At 39.5% G+C, this 12,614-nt stretch overlaps 1 protein-coding gene across 5 annotated transcripts in view; it reads right to left on the bottom strand.

The window, feature by feature from the left end:
• Nucleotides 1-3,265: 3,265 nt before the first annotated feature.
• Nucleotides 3,266-12,614, bottom strand: part of RHBDD1 (rhomboid domain containing 1) — a 55,930-nt gene continuing 46,581 nt past the window's right edge. For 4 of the 5 annotated variants that reach the window (XM_035895303.1, XM_035895302.1, XM_035895304.1 and 1 more), the window contains one exon: nt 3,268-5,667. In XM_035895303.1, the coding sequence (XP_035751196.1) occupies nt 5,549-5,667 (119 nt within the window). In that variant the 3' untranslated portion in view covers nt 3,268-5,548. Of the gene's footprint in view, nt 5,668-12,614 lie in introns of all 5 variants that reach the window. The other variant, XM_035895305.1, reaches the window with a different exon arrangement.

Raw genomic sequence — 12,614 nt, 5'->3', positions numbered from 1 at the left:
ACTCAGTCCCTTCAGTGAGAGAAGAGGTGGTGGGAAGCTTTTGGGGGGGGCGGGGGGGTTCCAGAACAAAGCAGTTTCTCTCCGCTGCGCCTTCCTCCTCGCTCTTTTCCTGTGCTGTGACACTGGCCCACTGCGGGCTGCAGTCCTTCTGAGGGAGTACCTGCTCTGGCAGGGTCCTCCCAGGGCTCCAGTCCCTTCAGGGCGATGCCTGTTCTGCACAAGCACCTCCGCCTCCTCCTGACTTTGGATTTCTCAGATCAGAAAAACGCTTGAAGACTTATTCCCAGAATCAATTATGTGCGACACATTTAAGCAAAACTGTTCCAGGAGTTCTTCCAGGGTGAACTCTTAACCAAACTCTCCCCTAATTTGGCTGACTCATAAGCACCAGAGAAACAAAAGCATCAAACTAGTCAAAACTCATACAATTCTTAAGCCCATATATTTTTTTGCCTGTGTTTAAGGCAAATTAAACAAACCTTTTATCCATCAACCCAAGTTGTTGTTTACTTGTTTGGAAAGAGATCCCCCTGAAGTTTTGAAGCACACTGTTGAGGAGAACCTAAATTTGATCTGCACCATGCCTTCTGCTCCTGGCACGCAGCTAAAGATTGCCCGTCTGCCCTGACTCTGCAAGCTCTCTAGCACAGCATGCCAGACCACAACATCAACCCTCATCAGTTCTTTAAGTATTAATTTACCATGATCCAAATTCAGGAAATAAACCACATCCATCTGGGGAATGAACCCGCTGTTGTTCCACACAGACGGCTGTAAATAACATCACGTTACACTGGCACCCCAGACCGAAGCCTGGCCTTTTCAGCTCTTACAAGCAATCCTGAAATAACTTAATTGAATTCAATCGTGCCACGTATAGAAGGCGGCTGCAAACATGAGGACTTCTGTTCTATGGTTCACATGTGTTAGAACTGTCTGGGCAAGAAAGAAAAAGAAACATTCAAGACCATGGGGAAGATGGGGAACAGTTGTTTGCAAGAAAAAGGATTGCTCCAAAGGCAGCGGTGAGGAGGAGCCGTCCGGCAAGGTCAGAGCTGACCTGCCTTCACTCCAAAATAAAAGATTTCTGACAACTCCGGGAAAAACTCTCCAGCAGGTGAAGCAATTGCTTCATCAAAATGGGGATCTATTTCATAACTGGATCCTATTTCAGAAATTTTAAATTTAATTCAGCATTTTAAACAAACCAAACAACAAAAACAGCCGTTGAAATTCTGCCCGCCTTAACCAGCTGGAAAACTAGCCAGGGGGAGGGAGAAGCACCGTCAGCATTCAAACAGCTACTACTCCATGTTCATACTTAACAGCTCTCCCCTTTTCTCGTCACTTCATCCAGGTGTTCCAGACGTACTGGGAGCTCAATCAGAGGTGATATTTTATAAGTGTAAAGTAAAAAATAACTCCACATTTATCATTCTAGAATGACTGTATTAAACAAGCATGGTTCCTCACTATAACACAGACAGCCTTCAGCATTGCTGCCGCCTCACAGCAAATCCCACATTGTGCCTGACCTCTGCTCACAGGATGACAGGCTTGAGCTTCCTGGTGTTTGAAACTCCACATATTTTAATGTTTCCCACAGATTCAGTGAAGCAGAAATGCAAAACACCGAGACAAAATTCTAACATATTTCTAAACAAACATACATAGTAAGGTACCACACTGGCAACCAAGCACCATGTATATTACCCCTGAGTGGCTTACAGACAGGCCTGGAACGAAGCACTCGAGCCCCAGGCTGACATTGTGTTCAGCGTGGTAAATCAAACTTTCGGTACACAAAGCAGCAAAGTCTTTTTCAGAATTTATTGTCTTCCACGCACTGATCACAAATACCACTCCTGCTGTAGACAGATGGTCAGTCTTACCCAATTTAGCGTGACGAAGACAGAGGTGTTTTCATTAGAGGCAGAAAAACAATTCTGATGGGAATGGGAGAAATCTACCTGAGAAGCGGCTACTGGGAATTTAAGCATCCTGCCCAAAGAAGTGTTCTGTCGCTACAGTGCCTTCCAAATTAAATCATCCCTGATCATCCACCTTCCGTCCTACTCATTTCACCTACCTAATCCATTCCAGAAATACCTTTCTATAAGCTAACCACTCCTTCTGGATTTCAGGTCTGTACATACAGGTAGCAATGAAAAAGGAAGGAATAATGTAATTTTTAATACAATCAGAAGCCTCATCTCTAAACAGAAGTGCAATGATTATCTGGATCGCTCTGACAGACACACTGCAATATACGCATTCCTGTCACGTCCCGGGCCCCCGTACACGAAAAACATGTATTTCCATAAGCACACAGTTAGGTGTGTTATATATATTATGTATGTTATATTAACATTAACATATTATATATGTTTTTATATATATGTATTATACATATTTTATATCTACCACCACAGAAGTGGTACTGCCAGGAAAAAAGCATACATACACAAGAATATATAACTGCCTATGCTTAAAGACAAGACAGAAGAGGGAAAAGGATTTTCAAAGTTAAACACGCTGTTCTTTCACCACATCTTAATTCTGGACTGTGAGAAACCCCGATTTGTTAGCAGTAACATGTTAGGTCATTCAACCATTAAATTCCAAGAATGCGCCTGTTAACAAGTCTGCTGATTACGATTCATTAAGGGGGTGGAATTTCTTACATGGTACCTGATCACAGAGCTTAGAGGAAGTACAAAAAACTCACGAGAAATCACAGCTCCTGCAACAAAGAATCAAACTTCAGATGCTAAAATATTTTATACAAAACCGCTTTTTCTTAAAGAATCCTTACTTTATGTAGAGTTAGTCAGGCACTAAACAGTGTCAGAAAATAACGGAACGTGGGATTCTCATCTGTGTCAATTGCCCGTAATTCTTGTCCCTGAAGAGATGAAGTGCAACAGAGCATACGCTAGGAACTCCTCTGCAACTTGCAGCTACCATCATCAGGGCTCTGAAACCTAAACTGATGGCAGTTTTTAATGGTAAAAATCCTACTAAGGAATCACACTGTTAATAAACTTTCCAAAATACTTTAACTACCGGAACTTTCCAATAATCTAACCCCAAAACTTTCACTAAATTCAAAAGAAACAAAATTAGTCCCAACATAATCAGTCTTCCCCCTCAGTATCACAAGTCTTCATTTCTAACAATATGGTGGCAGGTCTGTAACTCAAAATAGACAACTTATTAATGACTATAATAAAAAAAGACAGTTTTAAATGTAAAAAAATATTTATTCAATTTTGTATACAAACAAGTCAAAAGAGCTGAACAATTATTAGTACAGACAATTTCTGTGAATATTTAATGGCAAGTATTTCTAACCTTACTTTACAAAACAAAGTGCTTTTAAAATTGTGATGGAGTTTGTGATTTTACTTAAGCATTTTTTTGCAACTGACAGGTGGCTACTCCAGTGGTCTTAAATAATTAAAATAACAGAGCTTAACAGACACAGTAAATTACACTGACACTTTTGACCAGAGCATTAAAAGATTAGTCTGAGGAAGCAATGCTATTTCCCCCTCATTTACAAGTAGTTATTACCCACTGAGAACAATATGCAAACTGTACACAGTTTTTTTGATACCTATTTTTAGTGAGCATAGAAAAATTAGCTAAGAGCATCTGTTATTTTATTCTATGGCTACTGCATAGATAGAAAAACAACCAAGACCAAAACCACAACAAAAATCAGCACTCCTTACAGACTAAGTGTCTTAGACCCTGCCAGAGAACACTTTGCATAGTATCATATTGTAACAGTGTTCTTGCACCACCTGAACAAGCACACCCAAAGTCGTGTTGCCACCGTGTCTCTTGGCTCTCAGAACCTGGAGCCACACACCTGGCGTAACGACACCGTGCTGCTCCTCGGCACGCAGACCAACAGTCGGTGCAAGGGGGACGGTGAAAGCAAGAATGGCAGGGGAGAGAAAGAACAGCTTGTGCATTTTTCAGCAAACAAAAGCTTAGTCATGGCCAGAAGGTGCACTCTCTATTTAAAGAGCATAGTAAAAAACTTAGTTTCAGGATTTTTTTCTGTATGAAAAATAGAGCACTATGTTTTTACATTTGAATGATAACTCCATAGAGAAGTAGACTTCATAAAGCACAGACTGGTGATCACAGGTACCTGAAAAGAAACCATTAAATTGCTCATCCTAATCCTCTACTACATTAGTGCTGAAGAGGCTCCAACAGCTCTGCACCAAAGGCCAATAGTCAAACTCTTCTTGAGCAATCCCACCTCTTCAGGACTGAAAATAGTTACAGAGGAGCATCCCCAGTTTCAGAAGAATTTCTGCTAGTATGGAGGAAAAAATAACTGGGCAATGAGTAATTTTTGAGTGATACTGGAACAAAACTCCTTCAGGTTCGTTAGTTAACGTTAGTGAACGGGCAGATGTGCCCCCAGACGACAGGCACTGTGTGACAACCAGCAAGCAGCGGGTCTGCCCAATGTCACACCTGAGCTCTCTGGCTCCTGCCAACTACTCCAGAGTTGGGTAGGGAAATTCTTCCTAGAAAATGAAGAATTCATGGTAGCCAATATTTAGGCAAGATCTCCACAAGTCTGCAACCTCTTACTGCTGCTACTGGACGCCAGATGAGATACGTACAGAGAAACAGTAGAACCTCTACAGCTGCATGAACAGCATATACATGATACGGTTCCCAAGCCTTCTTAGAAAGGGGAATAGATGCCTTGAAAAAGTATAAGTTACTAAATAAATATATTCTTTGTATGGGATATCCACCTCCCTTTCCTTAAAACTCCTAACAAATTACTTCAACTCGAAAGGGAAGCCTTTTATTTAAAACATAAATATTAAGAAAGGCTTTAGGAAATATTAAGTAGTTACAACTCATTTTTATCACACACAAACTCTAGATGAAACGGCATGTTTTAAGGAAGGCTGCAACACTAAAGGTTGCATTAAATAACGCCTTAGGGTAAGGATAGCTGCAGCTATTTTTCACACCGTTTGCAAGACTGCTGAAAAGCTCAAGCCTAGCCTCTAGCTGTTGTCATCAAAGCAATCTTCTCAATTCCCAGAACAATTGGTCATCATCGACAGAGAGACAAGTTTGTAAAAAAAATTGCATAGTTTTACAATCATATTAAAAAAAAAAGTAGTGTTTCTTTCTTCTGTGAGAGCTAAAGAAAACCTGTTGTCTAAGAATACCAGCAGTCAAAAAGCCAAGGAATTCCTGAAGCTGCACAAAAGAACTTAAGAAAAAATACAGTTCGGTAAAACCATCCGTCTTCTTCCATATTTAAGGTGCATTAAGACGGAGACTGCCCAAGATCACATTTTGATTCCTATCTCACACGTTTTATGCAAGTTCCAATTTTGACCCTGAACTCACCAAATCCTCTGCAGTTTTGCAACTAGTAGTAAAAAAAAAAAAATTGGAGAAATATTACAAATGAATCTGCGTGTTACAAATAAATCTGCAAACATTCTGGTAACTCTGAAAAGCACTTTACAGTTTACACCAACACCTGCCAATGTTATCGTCTCTCAAACCTACGAAGCCTTTGCCTTCTTATTTCCTCTTCTGAATGCTGCTCAGGTGGGAACCAAAAACCATAGGGTCGCCGCTCATTATTATACGTTGCTCCACTGAAATCTGCAAGACACAATGAAAAACAACTGTTAGATTGTTCCGTAACATGAGAAAAATGCGATCTCTTGTAATCCAAAGCATCGCAACACAAAGGAAACGGAGTTGAATGTTTCCAGTTCTGATGATTTCAGGGCCATCACAGCTTCCAGCAACTGTTCTTAAAGACACTGAAATAAAAAAAAAAAAAACAAAACCACAACCCAAACAAAAACCCAAACCATCAAACCGCAACCAAAAGAACACTCCAACATGTAGCAAGGATTAACCTGGGAGTTTGCATTTTTCACGATCCCTACTTTATAAAGTAAACTCCAGATTGTTAAAGTATTTAAACGCCCTCAGTAGTTACTTCTGGCAAAATAAGCTTTTGTTGTTGCTTTTAGCATTGCAGTCCAACAGGTGCTGGCCCAGACCAGATGCACATACAACTCCCATCCTTAGCTGGCAGCAAGCAATTTCAGAAATAAGCTACACGTGGCAGCTCCACCAGAGAGAACTTTAAGCAAATTAATCTGAGCAGAAATAGCACACCAAAACGGGAAGGTTCTCTGCCCTGGCACCCCAGGAGGAGACAAGAAGGGGCTATTCCAGCAGTTAAGTCACCGAGAAAAGCAATGATCAAAAGGTTGTGGTTACACACCACCTCAGCTGAAGGGCTCTGGGAAACAAAACTGAGAGACTGCCTTCGGAGCACAGGTACGGTGTCAGGGATAAGCAAAGTATCTTTAAAGGTAACACAACAGCCTCTGTAGCGTTCAGTGTTTTTTTAAACGTTTGCCTCAGGATCTCGTTTAAATGCTTAAGAGTGAAAATGGAAACCCAAAAGTAAGTATTGTACTACGTTTTCAAGATAAATTTCAAATACAGCTGTATCCTGCACCCGAGGTTGGCTGTAGCAAACACATAAGGCCTGCTTACACACCAGGACCTCTGTAAGTCCAACTTATGAAGAGGCTCTGTTAGTTTCTGATCCAATTACAAAAGCATTTTAGCTTGCAGAGTACTCACCAATAAACATATGATTTTGTGAAAATACTACAACATGTGCATAATTTTCCTTTCGTGTCTGCCAAGAAGTCAAACTCTTGGAAAATGCTTCCAGAGATGACTACAGCAGCTCAAACTCTGATAGGCAGCAATATTAACATAAATGTTTATAAAATGAGATGCACTATTTATAAGTTTTTTTCAAACATATTAACATACAGGAAATGAATTTAACGTATATTTTAGTATTTTATCTTCGGCTTGTCCCTGTGTCTCAACTTGCCAAGAGACAAATCTAAAAAACATTTAAGCTGTTACTCTGCCTCTGAAAATGCTCCATTGTTATTTGACAAATATTGTTCTAAGTATTACAGAAAGCTCACAGATATTGGAAGTCATAGAGCTTGGCACAGGTAACATTAACTGCAATGCTTCTCAATTTTCTTTTTTTTTTTTTTAAATCCAAAAGCAATATCCTTGTCTAAAAAAAATTAGTTAATATAATCTGCAGCATGGATAGAATGGTTTTCATTAACAAAAAAATACTGTGTTGAACTGAGTGTTTATTTATTGCAGTTATTTTCCCTCATTTTACTTTGTTTTGCACACAAGGTTTGTTTGAAAAGAAAAAAAAAAAACCCAGTTGTTTTACTGTGTCCTATTGACGGTGAGCTGAGAAAAAGCACTGGCTAACAATATTTTGCGACCCAATGAACATTCATTGAGAAATTAAAAAACCCAATAGCTTCAAACGGCAAGGCATAAAGCAAGGTGGTCAGCAGACATCAGATCCTTCCGTAAGAGTGCAAAAATATACCTAGGCAAAAAAGTCAAAAGGCCGGAGAAAGCTCAGGAAATCTTTTACAGTCAACATTTATGAACTGTGGACACATACTGGAATACAAATGAATGTATCTATATGCATTTATATTATTCATCATCTATGAGTAAGTAAAGAAATTATTAAACAACACTGAATTCATTATAACATTCTCAATGAAGTTTATGTTGTCATGGCAAGAAAATTTATCAGAAAAATCACTGATTCTTAACTTCTTTTTAACAGCAGGTAATACCTTCGGTGAATAAATGGAAAGGAAAATCAGCAAGTTAAGGGCTTTTCACAGTGTTGTTTACATAATAATATAACAACAATTAAAATGCTCGGTATTTTCTTTATATTTTGATGGGCATTCTTTAAATATTAACAACAGATGACAGATATGAATTTTGATATACGAAGAGCAACATAGTCAAGACCCTGATTGTAATAAATGGCTGCACCATGCAGGGTCAAATCTGCACCTGTAATGCTGAAGTCTGATTTTTTTTTTTAATCATCATAATTAAGAAAACATTTGCATTTTCAAGTTTTCTCATTAAAACACTTATTTTTCTATAGAGCATCCTTGGTTAGTTTTTATTTAAGTCAGATACCACTTACACAGTTAAGACAAGTTCTAGCAGAGTCCCCATAAAATATTCTCGACACTTCAAATATAAATATGCTTTAATAATCACTAGAAATTGAAAGAGATGTTATAAAAAAGATGCAAAATGCCCCTTTATCTGTTGACCCAAAAATAAAAGACTGAAAATGCATTCTGAAAAGCCTTATGTTCAAGAAAAGGTAGTATTTCACATCAAATAATATGGTGAGGAGTATCTGAATGTGAAGGTTTAAATACATGTATTTGTATATTTGTATATGTGTATATAATTTGAATTATCCTGTTACCCAAAATAGTTCCCCGACACCCTTTTTTTTTTAAATTACAATAAAAACATTAATGAAATAACACCTTTATCTAACCAAAGTATTTATAAGCCACAGCATTCAGAAATGGTAATTAGGCCACTGTTACAACTAAGACAAAACCTGGACTTCTATGCAAGAAAGGAGCATCGTCTTTTCACCACATCAGCACAAAACTTCAAGACTAATGGGGTTTAAGATCATATTTGAAGTATTTTAAAAAAGCACTAACACCAGATGATAGACAAAACCAAAGGATATAATACAAAAAAGTTAGAACAAAACACTAACCTTTACATAGCATATTTTTAAATTAATTTTATAGTGAACTAGAACTGCGTTCCGTGAATACGGAAGACTGAGACCCCACACACCTTTCCTGTCACTCTGCGTGGTGGTTTTTTTGTTACTAAAGTTTGCGAGTACATAAATTTGGACCAAAACAAGAAAATCATGGTAATTGCAACTGGTTTAACTAAACTTGTATTAGTGCAATACAAATAAAGCTTTAATAACCTTAAATATTTTCATCCACATGTTAAATAAATATGCTTATCATGCCTGAAATACTGGCGGTAGTTCAGCATTACAGCACATGACCCCGCACTTCGAGTCCCCCGCAGGCGCAATGCATAATGCATCAAGCACTGGCCCAAACGCCACTCAGCATGTCAGAGTCAGAAATCCAATTAATCACAGACACACAGTCTGAAACGAAGGCGATGGCACTGACCATCCTCCCTTTTTAACATATTTTTTTTTCCCCCCCACTACAAATGAGCAAGCATCTCTCAGTGTTTTGCACTCAGACGAGCAGAGTCACACACAGCTCATCAGCTTGGGCCACCAGTGCCGACATGGGGCGCCTTTCCCCATCCCGGCTTCCTGGTCTTCCTTCTGCACCCCATCGACAGCAAGCTGTGTAGTATTGCACAGCAGCCGTAACAGCAGCTTCGGAAAGATGACTGTAAAACACCTCATGCTGACCAGTGAGACCATTTTTACTGGTTAAAAACCCAACACAGATTTGCAGATTGTTACTAAAATTTGCACCCTTTTTCATGGATTTAAACAATACAGAGAAATTAAGAACTGTTGAACGGAAGCCTTCTCAAGTCAAAAGCCATAATTAACCAGGAGAACCCCTCAAAAAAAATGAAGAGTTTATCATACTCTCTTGGTTCCAGTCAAGTTCCTGGTTTTGGAAACAAATTACCAGCACATTCAACACAGTAATTTTAAAAACACAACTGCCCAATCTGATAAGGCAGGAAGAAAAAAAAAAACATTTTTTCTATGACCCCATTAGCCATACCTTACTGGAGACTTTGCACTGAATATTCTGCACCCAGTATCAGTTCTTCCGATTCCTAAGAAAAACTTCTGGTTTATATCTTAAGTTCTATTACCTGCTTTAATTTTTATAATTAAGAGATTGCAAACAAACAAGGGTCTCAGTTCAGAAATTCTGACAGACCAGATACTCGTTAACTATAAAGTTCTCACTGAATGATATTCCTGTTTTAGAACAACAAAATACATTCTAAATTCTACCCAGAGACAGCACAAACTGACCCAACAATACATGCACGGCGTTAAGGCTGTGTGACTGGCTACAAGTCTTTCAACTGGAAGACTTCACACTGCAATACACGCGCACCTCAGCTCTGTTCTCATGCCATTCTGGGCGCTGCTAACTGACAACAGCTGGTAACGCCCAAAACTTCCTTACAGACTTTACGACAGCAGAAGGAAACTCGATAAATGTTTCAATGTGCTTTTTGGATTCATGCTTGAGACATTTATGAAGTAAACCCTAAGCTTCCATTTCGTCACTGAACTGATGCTGAGTAGTTCACCTCACTTGTACCAGGTCATTGGCAAGTAAAATATTATTTCAAATTAAGTGCTATCACACTGAGTACTTTTATAGGAGAATCAGGAGTGCAACAGATTATTATTCTTGTTCATTCTTCAATTAAATCACATTTATTTTGCTAAAAGGCGCAATTGATGAAAACTTGAATATTAAAAAATTTTGGCTTCTGTTGCTATACCCATTGCATAGTATATTTGAAAAAATAAATCATAATCACTCACAAATTTAAGAATTTTTTTTTTTATTCTTCCATACGCTACAGATGTTAAAGCACAGGCAGCTACCACTACTGGACAAACAGCATGAGTTTCTGTGTGGACATTCGCAGCTCAACGTTATACCAAATCAATGTGGTCAGTCTCCAGAGGTGCCCTTCCCACCAGAAGGTAATTCTAGTCACAAAAACAAATGTCAGCAACAGGAAAGATGTCAGCAAAGAGGCATGAGTTGATCTTATCTAGGCTTGGGCCTTATCTTTTCCAGAAGGGTTCACATTTGAAACTCCATTTCAAAGAGTTTCACATTTTGAAAGACCTAATCATTGCGTAGTGAAAGGCAAAGAAGCTAGAGAGTATTACATGCCAAACTGCTTTAAGCGATTCAGAGGGAGATGCTTGGGGAGCAATTTAACAAATAATACAACTTATAGCCCATGCAGATCCATAGGTTTTAGTAAAGGATGCCCAGGATGACAGCTGCAGCTGGGCCACCGTTTCTCTCCTCCTTAAAGAAATGAAACAAGAGGAGAGAGGGCACACATTAGCTTGCAATATTAAATTCACACTTTCAATGGTGCACCTAAGACTCCATTAGCAAGCAAGACGACAATTAAATCATGAGACCTTAGGCCCTTGCACTGCATTTCAGCGGGGAGGCGGCAGGCGCTGGGTCGGTGCTGCTGTGGGGTCGGGGGACATCACTCGTTCACCCGGCAGATGGCACCGGAGCCACGCAGGCTGCCACGGAAATTAGGACAAACTCCAGCCAACAAAGCATTCTGCCTTGTAAGCAGAACTAGGGTTATTTTGAAACAGATGGGCTCTAGAGAAGCTGCTGCACGGAGTATTACAGAGTTGTTTATTGTCTGGCTGGTTTGAAACCCAGGGATTATTTGCCAGCGTTCAGTAGTTTCTCTGTCACATCAGGTTTCATCAAAAGGAAAGCAAAGTGAAAGCCACTGGAATACATATATACTTTTTTCCTTTACTAAACCAGTCCTAAATTCAGAACTTAACTTGCTATTGTGTACAGTGCTTTGCAGCAAAATGTCTGTCCTGACAAGACCAGCTTTATAACCAACATCTTAACCCTGAAGCTGAACAGCTAACACTGCTATCTTCTATACACGAATCCTCTAAATTTTGCCTATCTTGTTATCAAGTAAAACTTGCCTAGTGTTCTTCTCACTTTATGCACCTGCAATACAATGCTGTCACCCCTGGACACGCACACCACACCCTTTGAGGCTTTTCACTGTAACAGTGATCAGCTCAAAGCCCCCTTCTGCAGATCTTTTTCACATGTTCTCAGCACTTCAAATACTGAAATATAGTTACCAGATGCATTACCTAGAAGAGCAGACAGGAAGAGGTGAGAAAACCAATGCTGTTAGCGACAACAACTCATCACTTAGAATATTTCTGAGGAAATAGCAAAAAAAACCCAACCCAAAGACAACTCCTGTTTCATAAAGAAAGCATAGAGGTGAAAGGATATACTCGACGTCATTGGCATTAGAAATTCTAGCTACGTCCATCTGAGACATAATTCAGAACTGCTCTTCTGAATACGACATGTGAACCTCTAGCCAAACTCGCTGCAAAGGCAAGCAGGCCACTCCACAAAGGAGCACACAGATTTCACAGCAACACCAGAGCCTGATGTGGCTGTGGCACAGCAAGCCTCGTCTGACAGCAAAGCAAAACCTATGCAGCCAGCTGGCAGTGCAAATAAGCCATCATCCATGCAGTCTTCACCTATACACTGCCCTCTAATCATCCAGATCAGAGGTAAGGACGATTTGAAACATGCCACCCTGACAGTGCAATAATAATACCTGTAGCGCAGCTGCAGTGTGCGTTTTTTGCTCCTCTGCATGAAATTCAGCACAAGGAAGAAAAAGCAACTGGTCATCTTACAGGGTGAGCCAAACAGACAAAATCTCCACATGGGGCTCTCGGCAAGCCACAGAAGTGCTGCATCAAACATACTCACTTGACTTTTCCACCTCTCTGAAGAAACGGCCTTAGTTTTAGGTTAGATTATAGGATTTGCAAGAGAGTTTCTCAAGCTTCAGGAAGAATTTATCAAGCTACTAAATTGTGAAAG

This window comes from Egretta garzetta, unplaced genomic scaffold (genome assembly GCF_000687185.1).
Source record: "Egretta garzetta isolate BGI_Z169 unplaced genomic scaffold, ASM68718v1 scaffold425, whole genome shotgun sequence".
NCBI classification, from domain to species: Eukaryota; Metazoa; Chordata; class Aves; order Pelecaniformes; family Ardeidae; genus Egretta; species Egretta garzetta.
This window is presented reverse-complemented; position numbering and strand designations above follow the sequence as displayed.